This window comes from Triticum aestivum, chromosome 3B (genome assembly GCF_018294505.1).
Source record: "Triticum aestivum cultivar Chinese Spring chromosome 3B, IWGSC CS RefSeq v2.1, whole genome shotgun sequence".
NCBI lineage: Eukaryota > Viridiplantae > Streptophyta > Magnoliopsida > Poales > Poaceae > Triticum > Triticum aestivum.
In genome coordinates, this window is record NC_057801.1 from 781,519,921 (window position 1) to 781,535,764 (window position 15,844).

The 15,844-nt window shown below is 49.1% G+C and overlaps 1 protein-coding gene and 1 long non-coding RNA gene across 3 annotated transcripts; both read right to left on the minus strand.

Annotated features, from left to right (window-relative positions):
• Positions 1-10,256: 10,256 nt before the first annotated feature.
• Positions 10,257-13,702, minus strand: LOC123066548 (noroxomaritidine synthase-like). The gene is made up of 3 exons (XM_044489604.1): positions 13,443-13,702; positions 11,980-12,954; positions 10,257-10,581 (listed from the first exon to the last, which is right to left on the minus strand). The coding sequence occupies exons 1-3, from the start codon at positions 13,658-13,660 to the stop codon at positions 10,257-10,259; spliced, it is 1,518 nt and encodes a 505-aa protein (XP_044345539.1). The 5' UTR covers positions 13,661-13,702.
• Positions 13,703-14,085: 383 nt separating this feature from the next.
• LOC123066549 (uncharacterized) lies at positions 14,086-15,250 on the minus strand. 2 transcript variants are annotated; one of them, XR_006431372.1, is made up of 4 exons: positions 15,113-15,250; positions 14,931-14,992; positions 14,711-14,775; positions 14,086-14,506 (listed from the first exon to the last, which is right to left on the minus strand). It is a non-coding gene; the product is annotated as an uncharacterized lncRNA (long non-coding RNA). The 2 variants fall into 2 exon arrangements; XR_006431371.1 differs by having other exon boundaries at positions 14,931-15,244.
• Between the last annotated feature and the right edge of the window lie 594 nt (positions 15,251-15,844).

The window sequence follows — 15,844 nt, forward strand, 5'->3', positions numbered from 1 at the left end:
TATTGGGAACAAAATTTAAAGGCTGTGTTAGATAGGGAAGAAATATTTTTCCAATGTTAAATAGGGAATAAAAGTTTAAGCTAGTGTTAAATAAGGAATTCTCTCTTTAATGTATGCCACAAGTTCTAGCATCGAAGTGACCGTTTGCGCCAAGTTCTAGCACCGTCAGTGTAATTGACTCAGTATATTAGTCGGAAAGGAAACGACAGGAAGGCAAAAATCTCGACGCTCCCGGTTAAGTTAGCAGGGTCTCATCGACCTAAAGCTGGAGACGGCCTAGGAGGAAGCACCGACAGATGAGGATCAGTGCCAACGTGGCCATGGTGGCCATCGCGGGGGCGTCCACGAACGGTGCTGGAAGCTCGGCCGGACATGAGGCGCATGCAGAAGACGATCAGGTCGAGGTGGTCATGGTGGCCGCCATGGCGGCGTCAACGAGTGCTGGATGGAAGCTGAATATCACTTCAGAAAACGTGGATGAGAAGAGGTGCTACTGTTCGAAGAACGAATAGATACGAGGCCATCCGGCGGTGCGTGCGAGACGACGGACGCTACATCGTCGAAGACAGAGGCGGCGGCCAAAGCGAATCACACGGCGCCCTCAGGAGCGACCAGCGGCGCCAGGCGCGCTCGGCCTCCCGATGGCGACACGGCCACTAAATTCCTCCTTACATGGCACCTTGAGAACAAATCGAATCGAATCTACGAAAAAATTGAGGAATTGAGATCCGCCGGGTGCAGACGGCGTTGATCCTCTGCGCTCGGAGCACCGCAGGGCTTGTCCGAAGAAATCGACGCAGAGAGGCCGTCGAGGCCCCAGCACCGCCGAGCCTGCTTGACCCTTGCAGCAAGTCCCTGTAAAGCTCCTGCTTCCCCGCCCAACCATCAACCCCCTACAGGCCGATTCACAACCATCAACCCCCCCCCCCCCCCCCCCCCCCCCCTAAAGTTCTTGTTCTTTAAGTTTACAGATTTTGTCCCAAGTTACTAGATGATATTTGCTCATGCCCCTTCTTCATCCTACCGAAACATCCTTGCTCTAAAGCAATTAAATCTTTTCTCAACTCTGATAGGGAGCTCATAAAAACATAACATATAAAAAGGTGAACTACTCGAGCAGTAGTTAATTAAAATAAGGATGACCCAATATGATGGCAGCCTCCCATAACAGTATCCCAATCTACTTTCAAACTTGTTCTCCACCTTCTTCCAATCCCCGTTTCTCAATCTCATCTCATTCACATGCATGGCCATGTACATAATAGGCATCTCTCCAACTTTACAAGCGAAAAATATCACTATAAAGCTTACCCCTTTCTTTAGCATCCTCGAAGCAAAACACCTCGCTCTTGTGAAAATTAATTTTCAACCCCTACATTTGTTCAAACACATAAAGCACAAACTTCAAACTTTTGTGCTTTCTAAATCATCGTCTAACAACAAAGTCGCATCATCCACATATTGAAGGAGATTAACCCCTCCTCCCCTATCAATAACATCCAACATCACACAATTTGATTAAATATTCCTTGTTAACATTGTTCATTATAATTGGCAAAGCCTCGGCAGATAAGTCAAACAACAAGGGAGACGTGGATCCCCTTGCATCAACCCTTTAGAAGCAGGGATGTAAGGCTCAAAACTACCATTTACCCTAACATTCACTTTTCCCCTCTCATAATGCTCACCATCGAGTCATACCACTTAGTAGGAAACCTTTTCAATTGCAACATTTGATATACAAAACGCCATTTTATTTTATCACACACCTTTCAAAATCTACTTTAAAAAACATAGGATATGGCTTACCATGATGAACAGAGTTCAAGGTTTCACGCAACACTAAAACTTCTTCCAAATATTCCTATTTTCTAGCAAAGTTGTATGTGTAGGGAAAATTACTGTTCCAACCACACTAGCAATTATACTAATTAGTATTTTTGTTTAAAAAATAGTGCTCGCATTGAGAAGTCAAATAGGTCTAAAGTTCTGAATTGTATTAGCACCCTTCATCTTGGTAATCAAATAAATCAATCCATAATTGAGCATCTCAATTTGTAGAGCGTCAGTGTAAGTGTTCGATGCAATGCATACACGTATTTGCACTTCCTCTGTGTGACGCAAGGCCTTTTCACTTCGCTTTCAGACAGGCATCAACCAGCTGACCTTTGGTAAGGATCGAGCCCAGACGTCTGACTGGGACACGCTTGTCTTTGGATCTTGCCTCTCAATCATTTCCTTTGCCTCTTCGCCCCGTGACTCCCTGGCAACTCCACCGTGCGCAGTGCGGTTACGACGATGAGCTCGTTGTAGTAGTGGCAGTCTTTCCAGCCATAGGCGCCCCTGTTGTAATGCATGCAACTGCAGTGTAATTCCTTCGCATCCAAAGTCACTTCCTCGTCAAACCCACTCAACAGTCCTTGAAGTACTGATGGTGTCTCCTTGAAGCATCAGTTGTCAGAATTTGCAACAACTACTACTCTGGTGTCGTGCACCAATGATGTGCTCACCCCCCAAGAATTAGTAGTGGTTGTCTTGCATCGATCCCCACAAATGGACCATAGATCATGTTCAATAAGTGGAACCCATTAGCTGTCTACTCTTCAGTTGGGTAGTAAGGGTCGGAGAAGGGCAATCACTCGTTTGTAAAATTAGCATTTTTAAGCTTAAGATCAAAGAGTTGGGTGGGAAAAGTTGAGAGTTCGTAGCTGGATTCCTCGAAACCACAAGAATCCTTAAAATGGGAATCCAACTCTGTAACTTCTTGTGTTAAGAGTTTGAGAAGAGGTACACTTTGGAGAAAGTGAAAATCGCCATTTCACCTTTTAGGTATTGTGAAAAATGATACATGAGAATATCATGCAACACCCAATCATCATCTTCGCCACACTTCACAGCATCCCCCTCGTGCAACTTGGAAACGATGGTCGAGGGTTGTAGCAGTTGGGCAGTGGTTGTGCATCGGTGGTTCAAGGGGTTGTTAACTGCACGAAGAAACACTTGGAGTGGCAGTGGCGTGGCGGCGTCTGGCAACAGTGGGTGTCATCGTGCGGGGGTGGGGAAAGGGAGTGGAGGAGAAAGACAAGAAAGAAACATATGAAGCCACACACGGTACTTTGAGGGATGGATGAGGTGGAGACACGTGTGGGTCCACGAATATGAGGGATAAGGAGGCGATCGATGCGAGTGTAATTTCAGCGGGCTAGGTTTAGTACTTCCTTTTTTTCTTAGATGTAAAACATGAGTTTTGAATTTGAACCTATGGACTGCCTTTCAACTAGATTGATAACCGCATTCATTAGAGTAGAACATGTACTTTTTTTGCGAGGGTAAAGGGAGTTTATTGCATGGGTAAAGAGTTACAGTCAAGAGGCCACAAGTCCTCGATACAGGGTGGAACCGAGCCTAGCCAAATAGCAGTGGCACGCTCGGTGCGGCTATACTTAGCCAAATGATCAACAACTCTATTCTGAAATCTAGAAATCTTTTGAGGAAAAAACTCCCTACTACCTAACAGGTCCTTGATCACCAAGATAATCTGTCCGTAAGCCGAGCGAAGAAGTGCGCCATTGGTCAGACATGATAGCGCTTCCGAGGAGTCCGTTTGCACCACCACCGGGAGATGAGAATGCTCTGCATTATCGCATGTAGTTCTGCCTCAAGCGGGTCGTTGCAATAGAAGATAAAACGATAGGCCGCCATGAGGACCTCTCCCTTCTCGTTTCAGAGTACCATGCCAATAGCAGCTGAGCCGTCGTTCTTGAGGAACGAGCCGTCGACGGACAACGCCAGTCGTCCTTGGCACGGCGCCGGCCAGGGGGCTTCGGGTGGCTTGTCACTACGACAAGGAACAGGAACAACCGAAAGTGGCATCTTGGCCTTGATGATTTCCTCCGTTGAGAAGCTCCCAGCGATCGAGATTGACTTGTAGTAGCTGTCCAGATATTCGACCGTAGTCGGCACTGGTGGGACTTCCTTGCCATGTGTCAGCTCATTGCGTAGGTGCTAGATCCTCCAGATTGACATGATGAGCATATCCCGGACCTGGGCCGAGCATTTTGCCAAGAGGGAGGCAAACCAGTCCTTCCCATCAAATATAAGAAGATCATCACCCGGAATCGGCCAACGACGCCTCATGCTAGTCCATAAAATTCTGGCATGAGTACAAACGACCAAAGCATGAAATGAGTCTTCCTCCTCAACCCCACAGAGCTGACAGGTAGAGCTTGTCGATATATGTCTATAAACCTTGCATCTTTGAGTGGCCAGCGTCCCCGTAATGCATCTCCATGCGTGTATCTTCATTTTTTGAGGAACCGCAGCCTTCCAGACGAAGTTCCAAGCTGAACGGTTCCCCTCTGGGGCGGTGCTGGACGCACCATTGGCCGCTACAACATTCTGATCGCGTGGCCAGTTTGTAGGCACTTCTCATAGTAAAGCAACCACTCTTCTCAGGATACCAAGACAGAAAGTCGTCCCTCTAGCGAGGCGATGCACGTATCTTCAGTATCTGGTCAACATCCATGGGCCAGAAAAACTCACCGAGCCGATCCTGCCGCCATGCACCATTGCCATCCAGGAAATCCGAAACCCTATTGAAGCGGCAATTTCCCTTCGGGGTGATTGGCCGAAAGGAGTAAGGTCGGGGGAGCCATGGGTCACGCCAAGTGCGGATCTTCATACCGTTGCCGACACGCCAAATGACACCCTTTTTAATCAGCTCAAGACCATGCAAGATTCCTTTCCAAACTTCTGAGCCAGTGCCCTGGAACACTGTGTCCAAAAGCTGGCCTGAGGGGTAGTATCTCACCTTGATTAAACGCGCACATAAGCTATCCTGCCTGTCCAGTAATCTCCAGGCTTGTTTGGCGAGCAAAGCCTGGTTGAACGTCCTCATATCTCTAAAACCCAATCCTCCCATGGGTTTAGGTAATCTCAATTTTCCTAGCTCATCCAAGCCATCTTCTTCTTACCATTCTCAACTCCCCACCAATACTGGCGTATCATACGTGTGATATCATCGTATACCGAGGCATGGAGTTTAAATACGCTCATAACATATGTAGGGATGGCCTGAGCAACAGATTTGATAAGGATATCTTTGTTCCCCGTGGACATATATTGCTCGCTCTAGTCAACGAGAATCTTCCTCAAATGCTCCTGGGTGGACTCAAAGTTCCCCTTGTGCATCCTCCCCTCGGGCACAGGCAGGCCCAAGTACTTGGGTTCAAAGGCCTCCTGTGAAATTTCCAACGTAAGCTTTATCTCTTGTACCACATTGGATGGGCATTGTGAAGGAAATATGCCCTAGAGGCAATAATAAAGTTATTATTTATTTCCTTATATCATGATAAGTGTTTATTATTCATGCTAGAATTGTATTAACCGGAAACATGATACATGTGTGAATACATAGACAAACATATTGTCACTACTATGCCTCTACTAGACTAGCTCATTAATCAAAGATGGTTATGTTTCCTAACCATAGACATGAGTTGTCATTTCATTAACGGGATCACATCATTAGTAGAATGATGTGATTGACATGACCCATTCCATTAGCTTAGCACTTGATCGTTTAGTATGTTGCTATTGCTTTCTTCATGACTTATACATGTTCCTACGACTATGAGATTATGCAACTCCCGTTTACCGGAGGAACACTTTGTGTGCTACCAAACGTCACAACGTAACTGGGTTATTGTAAAGGAGCTCTACAGGTGTCTCCAAAGGTACATGTTGATTTGGGGTATTTCAAGATTAGGTTTTGTCACTCCGATTGTCGGAGAGGTATCTCTGGGCCCTCTCGGTAATGCACATCACTATAAGCCTTGCAAGCAATATAGCTAATTAGTTAGTTACGGAATGATGCATTACATAACGAGTAAAGAGACTTGACGGTAACGAGATTAAACTAGGTATTGGGATACCCACAATCAAATCTCGGGCAAGTAACATACCGATGACAAAGGGAACAACGTATGTTATTATGCGGTTTGACCGATAAAGATCTTCATAGAATATGTAGGAGCCAATATGAGCATCCAGGTTCCGCTATTGGTTATTGACCGGAAACGAGTCTCGGTCATGTCTACATAGTTCTCGAACCCGTAGGGTCCGCACGCTTAAGGTTTCGTTGACAGTTTTATTATGAGTTTATGAGTTTCGATGTACCGAAGGTTGTTCGGAGTCCCGGATGTGATCACGGACTTGACGAGGAGTCTCGAAATGGTCGATACATAAAGATCGATATATCGGACGACTATATTTAGACACCGGAAAGGTTCCGGGTGAGATTGGGACAATACCGGAGCTCCGGGAGGTTATCGGAACCCCCCGGGAGGTATATGGGCCTTATTGGGCCTTAGTGGAAAGGAGGGAGAAGAAGCAAAGGAGGGGGCGCCCCCCCAAGCCCAATCCAAATTGGGAGGGGGGGCGGCCCCCCTTTCCTTCTTCCCTCCCTCCTCTTCCTTCCCTCTCCCTCTCCTAATAGGAAAGGGGGGAGTCCTACTCATGGTTGGGGTTGGACTCCCCCCTAGGGCACGCCACCCCCCTTGGCCGGCCCCCTCCTCCACTCCTTTATATACGGGGGAGGGGGACACCCCATAGACACAACAATTGATCTCTTGATCTCTTAGCCGTGTGCGGTGCCCCCCTCCATCATAGTCCTCGATAATATTGTAGCGGTGCTTAGGCGAAGCCCTGCGACGGTAGAACGTCAAGATCGTCACCACGCCGTCGTGCTGACGAAACTCTTCCTCGGCATTCTGCTGGATCGGAGTACGGGGAACGTCATCGAGCTGAATGTGTGCTAGAACTCGGAAGTGCCATAGTTTCGGTGCTTGATCGGTCGGGCCGTGAAGACGTACGACTACATCAACCGCGTTGTTCTAACGCTTCCGCTTTCGGTCTATGTGGGTACGTGGACAACACTCTCCCCTCTTGTTGCTATGCATCACCATGATCTTGTGTGTGCGTAGGATTTTTTTTGAAATTACTAAGTTCCCCAACACATTGGCCTGAAAATAGAATGGAACACTTCGATGGGTTGATAAGTTGTCCAGTCGCCGCCACAAATGTGTTCAACATTCCATTCACCAACCATGCCTGTTGTTGCGTAGCATGGAAGAACAAGAGTGAATCATCCGCAAATAAGAGGTGTGTGATCTCCAGAGCCCCTCTACAAATCGTAACACCTTTGAGCCCGTCCTCTCTTGCAGCCTTCTCCATCAACAAAGGCAGGGCATCAGCAAAAAATAAGAAGAGGAAAGGGGACAAGGGGTCACCTTGGCAGAGTCCCCTAGAGGGAGAGAAGGACTCCAATAACTTGCCATTAAATTTCACCGAATACTTGACCGAGGACACACAATAACTTGCCATTAAATTTCACCAAATACTTGACTGAGGACACACATGCCATAAAATGAGAAATCCATAGCTCTGAAAAGCCTCACCTAGCCAGGGCTTTCTCCAAAAAGGACCAATCCACCCGGTCATAGGATTTAGATAAATCAAGTTTGTATGCACATAGACTTGGTGCATTGTTTCTCGCAGTCTGAATGTGATGGAGACACTCAAATGCAATTATGGGGTTGTCAGTGATTAGCCTCCCAGGAGTGAAGGCGCTTTGGTTTTCTGAAATAAGCTCTGTCAGAATAGGATGCAATCTATTCACCATACACTTCGAGACAATCTTGTAAATGACATTACAGAAGCTTACTGGCCGAAAATCTTTCAGGTCCTTAGGGTGAGGGACCTTCGGAATTAGCACAATAGCCGTGTCATTAACTCCTTCAGGCATAACACCAGTCACAAAAAACTCACGGACTGCAGCAACAATTTCCACCTTCAGCAGTGCCCAGTTACGCTAAAAGAACCTGGCCGGCAAACCGTCACAGCCCGGCGCTTTGATGGGACCGATCTGGAATAGGGCGTTAGAGATTTCCTCATCAGAGGACAGCTTGCATAACATATCATTCATCTCATCGGTGACCTTCGGTACTATACAGTCAAGAATCTCATCGGGGGAAAGAGTTGGATCCTTAGTGAAAATCTCCTTGAAGTAGGATTGAGCCATCCTCTCCATCTCCGTTGGAGCATTGCACCAAGTCCCATCCTGCTTCTGTAAGCATTGAATAAGGTTCCTGCGGGCACGCCATACCGCTCTATGATGCAAGTATTTGGTATTGCGTTCGCCCTCCTTCAACCAAATGATTCGTGATCTTTGGAGCCAAAGCATTTCCTCCCTATACAACAGCTCGTCAAGTTGGTTCATCTTGGACCGTATTTCAGCACAGTCCGCACCTAAATTTTGTAGCTCCTCCAATTGCGAACGTAGCCTTTCAATCTCCTTCAACATGTTTCAAAATTTTCCTTGCTCCAAACCTTCAAGTCCTTCAATGTTTTCTTCAGTGACCGGGCCACCGAACCCATGCCTCCCATGGGCTTCCTTTTGGTCCAGGAGCCGGCGACCACATCCGGTAGGGTTTGATCCCGCTCCCACATAATTTCATAGCGTGGGCAAGACGCCCGGCGCCGCTGGTCTTGCATCCCCTCCATCGTAATCACCACGGGGCAGTGATCAGAGCATGAAGTGGCCAAGTTTACCACTTTTGCAAACGGGAATATATCTTTCCATGCTTCATCTGCACATGCACGATCCAATCGAACCTGCACATTGCGTAACGAGCCCTGACCATTATTGTATGTGTACGGGATGCCTGAGAAGCCTAGGTCCTCCAGCTCGCAGACCTCCAGGCAGTCCCTAAACGCCACCATTTGAGATTCTGAATGCATGGTCCTCGAGAGGTGCTCATGCTGCCATAAAGCCTCGTTGAAATCACCACACACCATCCATGGCAAACGTGAACTCGCCCTGAGCCTGCACAGGTGCTCCCACATACGGTATCGATTTTCCACCCGGGGTTCACCATAGACAAACGTGGCACGCCATGACGTGCCTGAACCAGCATCAACCACACTAACATCGATAAAGCGACTGCAAGAATCAAGAACCGTAATAGACAAAGACTCGTCCCAGAAAAAAGCCAAGCTACCACTTCTACCATCACTATCCACGCCATGAAATCCTTTCAGACCGAGTCTCCAATGCAACTTCTCCATTTTAACTGATACTTGCCTAGTTTCACAAAGGAAAACTAGCTTGGGGTTGTTGGCTTTTGAGAGGGCCAAAACCTCACGAACTGTCCAGCGGTCCCCCCCCCCCCCCCCCCCGCAGTTCCAGAACATGGTATTCACTGTGTCCGACGGTCTTCCTCGCGGGAAGCCGCCGATATCTCATTTGTGTCATGGATCAAACTGAGTTTAACACATTTACTGCTAGAGGTGCTGCTAGAGGGGGAGGCATTATCCCCTAAGTTCTGACCATTGCCATCAATGATTGCCAAGATCGCCTTCGGGGTACTGGTAGTATTCAGAACATCATCACCAGAGTTATCCATATTAAGTCTCTTCCTAGCTTCTCTATCAACCTCCATGCTCACCCCCAGGTTCTTCACAGGGCTCGTGGCCGTATCCAGGGTCTCAGGATCAACTCCCTTACCGCCAGGAACCAACGAAGCACTCGGGCTACCGTTGTTAAGTAGAACATGTACTTAAATCGGCCTAATCAGACCCTGCACATAGACTCTAGCAACGTCAAACCCTATTTGCTCCTTACAACATGTGTCCCGCCGGTGACGCTTTTTTCTTTTTTTTTCTTTTTTGATCATAACCCGCTGGTGACGCTTAACTAATGATATTCGTCGACTTCGAAAACATGTGTTGGTCTGATGTTTGTATGGTAATAAAAATTATGAGATGGTTAAAATTAAACTATAAAGCGTGGGAATAGGAGGAAACATCTCATTTAGTGAATGTAGAGAAATGTCTATTTAGTGAATTATAGTAGTTGTGACAAGATTGTGATATCTGTCAACTGTATATTGCTGAAGGGTGTGTCTAGGTTAGGTCTCAATCAAGTAAGACTTAACCAAGTCCTCATCAAATGACATAACATGTAATCAAAAAATTAAAAAGAAAAATTTGCACGGATCTTCATGTAATATCTCACGAATCTAACATCGACAAACATAACAAGTCTAAATCGACTGAGATTTACTAAGATCTCACGAATATACGAGGTACCACTATTTATAGATAGAATTTTTTTATAGACATTTATTCGAAGCAGTCATAAGCCTGTTACTATGGAGACAAAGAGCGGACACACAGCCTAACTTTGTTACTCTGAATCAGCTGTTCATCACCTGCCTCCTCTTAATCCTGGCCTTGAAGCCGTTCTTCATGTGGAGAATGATGAAGATCTTGGGCTCCACGACGTGCCCCGGCACGGCCTCCACCTCGAAGTTCCTCACCACGGGGGCCGCCACGGTCTTGAGCTGCACGAACGCCATGTCCTTGCCGAGGCAGGTCCGCGGCCCGGCGTTGAAGGAGGCGAACCTGTACGACGGCACGTACCGCGGCTTGCCGTCCTCCCCGATCCACCGCTCCGGCCGGAACTCCCGGCAGTCCTTGCCCCACACGGCCTTCATCCTCCCCATCGCGTAGAGTAAATTGCTCGAAACCACCACATTTGTGGATAGGATACTTCAAAACCATCGTTTTTGTCGAAAATCACAACAGACCACCACTTCTGCGGCAGGTGAGTAACAAAATGCACTAATTCGGAACTGAGCCGCGTTAATAGCAAAACTGACGGGTGGGACCCACATGTCGGAGCTGATGTGGCGAAGAGTAGTCATAGTCAGTGTTTGACCTGCTGACGTGGAAGGGGGCCCCACATGTCAGCCACACACTCTTATCTCCTCTCCTCTCCTTCTTCCTCCCCACAGCGCCGCTACTCGCGCTCCTCCCTTAGCGACACAACGCCGCCCCTCCCTCACAGCGCCGCACGGTGCCCCTTCCTCTGTACAACGCCGCCTCTCCCTCTGTACAGCGCCGGCCCTGGCCGGATCCCGCCTGAATCCGAGCACGACGCACGGGAGCGGCCAGGGTCGTCACTACTCACGAGCACACCGGTGCCCTCCGTCTTCGTCCCAGCCATGGGTGCTTGCCAGGAGACTCGGGAGAGCGGAAGAAGGGGAGGCGGAGCTCACCAGGAGCTTGTACTCGACGCGGGGTGGCATGGGAGCTCGAGTCTGCGATGGCTTGGTGCGCGGCGGCTGCTGCCGGAGCGGGACGATGACGGGAGGTAGTAGGTGGTTGTGGGGCTCTTGTGAAGATGTCCTGTGGCACGGGGGCGTTCATGCGAAGCAGCTTGGGGAGACGGGGAGGTCTGGCTCTCGACCTCCCGACCAAATCGAGCTCCGCCTCGCAGAGAGGGCAGGGGAGCAGGCGCTTGAGCTCGGCCTCGCCGGAGCGGGATGCGGCGCGGCGCGTAGGCGCTCGACCTCGTGCGCGCTAAGCAGGTGACCAGCACAAAGCGGAGGATGTCGCGGCGGGCCAAGCAGGTGGCCGAGCCTGTGCGAGCGCCCTGACCAAGTCCATGGGAGCGCCCTGGCCGACCGTTGCTTGCGCGCGCCATGGTAGAGCCCCCTGGCCGAGCCCGTGCTCGCTGTGGTGCGCTGTGGAGGAGCGCCCTGGTCGGACCCGCGCTCATGCGTGCCGCCGGCGAGCACCTCATGGCTCATCTCGCTCACCAGCAAAGCTCAGGTGCAGTTGTCATGCGTGCACACTAGGTGCTCGACATAATGCCTGAAAGAGACCAGCGAGAGGGAGAGAAAGACTAGTCAACCTGTACACGTGGCTTGCTTTCTTTGCCAAGTCAGCCTGACAGGTGGGCCTCACTCGTCAGTTTTGCTGTTAGACACGGCTCAACTTCGAATCAGTGCGATTTGTTACTCACTTGCCGCAAAAGTGATGGTTTTTGTGATTTTCGGCAAAAGCGGTGGTTTTGGAGTACCCTAACCACAAATGTGGTGGTTTCGAGCAATTTACTCCATCGCGTACAGCGACACAAGGACCTTGTCCCCTGGCCGCACCTCGTGCCCGCTCGGCAGCGCCTCGGCGGCGACCACGCCCTTGTGCTCCATCGGCACCGGCGGGTACAGCCGGAGTGACTCGCACAGGGTTGCGTGCAAGTACACCAGCCGACCGAGCTTGTCCGGGTCGTAGGTCACCATGCCGTCCAGGGTGGTGGTGGTGGTCTTGATGGTGTCGAGCTCTGCAAGTATCTCGGACACCACGCCCGGGTTCCTGGTGAGGAGGTAGAAGAACCAGGTCAGCGCCGAGCCGGTCGTGTCGCGGCCGGCGAGCATGAGGTTCATGGTTGTATCGCGGAGGAAGGCGTCGACGACCGCGCCGGCATCGTAGTCGATGTAGGAGGAGAGCAGGTCCGCCGAGTCCTCGATCCCGCCTCTGGCCTTCACCACCTCCCGCCGCTTTGCGATCGTGTCGCCGATGAACCGGTCGATGTCGCGCCAAGCCACCGTCATCTTCCGCTCATACCCAACCCCAAGCCGCCGGACCAGCTTCCACCACGAGAGCGGGAGCATGCTGCGGACGAGGAGCACGTCCATGGCGTCGTCGATGGCGCGTGCGAACGGCACCGCGGGGAAGCCGACGGCCAGGCAGCCCGGGTCGAGGCCGAAGACCAGCGTGGTCGTGGTGTCGAACGTGAACCTGAGGAACCCGTCCTGCAGGTCGCACTCGCCGGCGCCGGCTCCGGCGACGCGGGCGAGCAGCGGGAGCAGGTCGCGCTCGACCTTGCGGCGGGTGCAGCGGGACACGAATGCCCGGAACCGAGGAGCGGCCATGAGCAGCTGCGCCTTGGCCCGCTGGCGGCGCCAAGAGTCGCCGTCGGCGTTGAAGATGCCGCCGCCGAGGATATCCATGATCTCCACGAACTCGGGGCCCTTGGGGTAGTTGGGGAAGTTGGAGGTGAGGACGTGGCGGACGTTGGCCGGGTCAGCCGTGAAGAAGGAAAATATCCTGTGGAGCTTAGGCTCAGGTGCACCCCCTTATCTAGCCATCCATCTCTACATCACGATTCGTGCAACAACTTTTCTCCTTTTTGTTTCTTCCAAATAAAACAACATATGAACTTAAAACTTCTGCAAGATAGCAAAACATTCTTATTACAATGAGAGAAAAAACTTTCAGATTTTTTCGTCCATCATAAGTATTAAAAATAACATTTTTTAATAAAGAAAATCTTATTTTGTATATTAATATCCGTCAAAAAAATTATAAGTTTTTTCTCTCATTGTAGTAAGAATGTTTTGCTATCTTGCAAAGTTTGAAGTTCGTATGTTGTTTTATTTGGAAGCAACAAAAAAAGAAATTTATAAGCCTTAAGTTAGTTGTCTAGCACGGATCTCAAAGCTATATTGGAGGGTATGGATAGAGGGTGTCCATGAGCCTAAGCTCTAAAAATCCGCGTCCAAGACGTGAAGAAGAGCTGCATCCCTGAGCGCGGCGGGCCGGCGAGGCGGAAGCTGAGCGAGCTGGCGGCGAGGACGGAGGTGACCCAGTCGTGGAGGCGCGGCAGGTTGCCGAGCAGCGCCGGGAGCATGCCTACGAGCGGCCAGTCCAGCGGGAGCACCGGGTTCTTGCGCTTGGACCTGACGTGGAAGCAGTAGAACAAGACGAAGCAGAGGAAGCCGAGCGAGAGCTCGAGGAAGGAGACGGACGCCATTGCTGCGCCGTTGCACGGTCACCCGCTCGACCGGAGAGGACCGAATTGGTGGAGGGGGAGGAGCGTGAGAGCCGCCAATGGTGGTGTAGAGTTGGAAGGCTGTGCCGACAGCATACATGTAGCGCGATGGAGTGGACTATGGCGCGACGGGCGGAACATCGTCCACGTCGCCCAGATCGCTCACATGGTACGGTGTACGTACCATAGTATACCTTCGAATTGAATACGGTCTACCACAACAGGGCAGGGGCGGGCCCAGGAATTGAACACTGTGTATTCAAATTTTGAAAACTTTTTTTGGAAGCCTACAACTTTTCTTGTGGCATGTACAACCAATTATAGCAGCATATTATACTAGTTCTAAACTACATAAAAGAGATCACAGAATATATTATATTCACAAAATTGATCATAATTTGGTATTGTTCAACATATAAAAGTAAGAATTGTTCAACATATCATGGCAAAATCTAAGATATATAGAGGATAGAAATATGAAATCATAAGAAACCTTACAAAGTAGAGGATAACTTTGCGGACCCTTGATGCTTTGAAAATGAGTGATGATGTCCTCGTCCTGAACTTGCAAGAAAAGTCTCCTTTCAATGAATGTGACCAAGCAATCATTCAAGTATTTTTGCCCCATCTTGCTTCTTAGCTTGTTTTTTATATAGATCATTGATGAGAAGACCCTCTCAACACCAGCTAATGCAACTAGCACCATTTTGAGAAATTTGTAAACAATCTCATACCGAAGAGACCTCCCTTTTTTTGCAACAACTCTCCAAGAAAGTTCTCAAATCAGTAGTACCAGTATTTTTCCTCTTCATGTTTTACACCTGAAAACTAAAATTGCTTAAGTTTTAGAGTACTGAGAGTAGATAATGCTCACTATATAAAAAAACAATTTATAAACATTCTCACATTGCAAATTCAAATGGCAAATTGCAAATTGTCATGTTTAAACAATTCATAATTGACTGCAAACAAGTCTGTAGTTTCACTATAATTAAGTAGGAAAACAACTGGTTTGTGGTCAAACTAACTTACTTTGTCTTGTACTTCTGTACTGTAGCCTGCTGGACAATATGAGAACAAAATCGACCTCCTGCTACCTGAATTCAGTTCGACAGTGATAAATAAATTCAGTTAGAAGACTGTGTGTAGTGCTGCCTGAATTCAGTTTGACACTGATAGATAAATTCAGTTGGAACACTTTGCATAGTTGAATTCGGGGTCAAAGGATTAGTACATGTAATAGCGGTGATACCTTCACTAGCTGAATTCGGGTTGTGGCTTCGAACTGAATCGATTCCTGCCCCTGAATCCGGCCTGCAATCTTGCTAACCCGTCAGTGTGCAGAGATCAGAAAGTTCAGAACCAAAAGGGGGCAAGGGATCAGTGATGGATTCGTCGCGCGCGTCGCGCCGCGTCAGCCGCGGCCACGCGTACCTGCAATCAATATCGCCGATCAGGCGACGACACTCTGGGCTCTAGCCACCGTGTGGCGCCGATCAGGCGGTTGGCGGCTCAGATCCCGTGTGGTACGTACAGAACTGGAGGACAGGGGAGGGTGGCGTTGCCGGTTCCTGTCCTCTGATCGATCGACGGGATGAGTGGATTATTTTTTCTGGTGCGTGCTGCAGCGATTTGGGCCATATGGGCCATGTTGTGGTGGTGAGGGGGAAATATACACGGTGGGCTGCCTCTGTTTTTGGACTGAAATGCTTACTAGTACGTTCTGGAGTGTCAGTTTAGTTTTTCCTTATATACAACACTGTGTATACACTATATATATCTAATTTTTTGACAAAAATAATGGGTATTCAAGTGAATACCCTTGAATTGAGGTGGGCCCTCCCCTGCAACAGGGCCCCCAGCACGTACTATGTGACAGGTGAGTTCTGTTGGGTGTGATCAGTTCTGTTGCTGCACGTGAATGCAGAGACCGCATTTTGGCTCATATATACACATTTTTTTTCAGCGGGGGCATAAATCTCACTACTTTACCATTATGGCAAAGTGTTGTTAGCCTATGAGGGCGCTCCCAATGCACTGCTTCTTAACACATTATTTTAGGCGGTGATAAATTTTTGGAGACAACTAACCCAATGCATTATCTCTCGGAGCAAGTCTAATAAGTCCTATTGAGCAGTCTATTGCATGTGCGATGACATCGAAATC

What these genes read in the sequence shown, in the direction of transcription:
- LOC123066548 (XM_044489604.1), bottom strand. Translation starts at nt 13,660, where the DNA reads ATGGCGTCCGTCTCCTTCCTCGAGCTCTCGCTCGGCTTCCTCTGCTTC. An exon ending in AGCTTCCGCCTCGCCGGCCC is followed by an intron (nt 12,955 to 13,442) that starts GCCGCGCTCAGG and finishes TAAGCTCCACAG; the next exon opens with GATATTTTCCTTCTTCACGG. An exon ending in CCAGGGGACAAGGTCCTTGT is followed by an intron (nt 10,582 to 11,979) that starts GTCGCTGTACGC and finishes GGTGGTTTCGAG; the next exon opens with CAATTTACTCTACGCGATGG.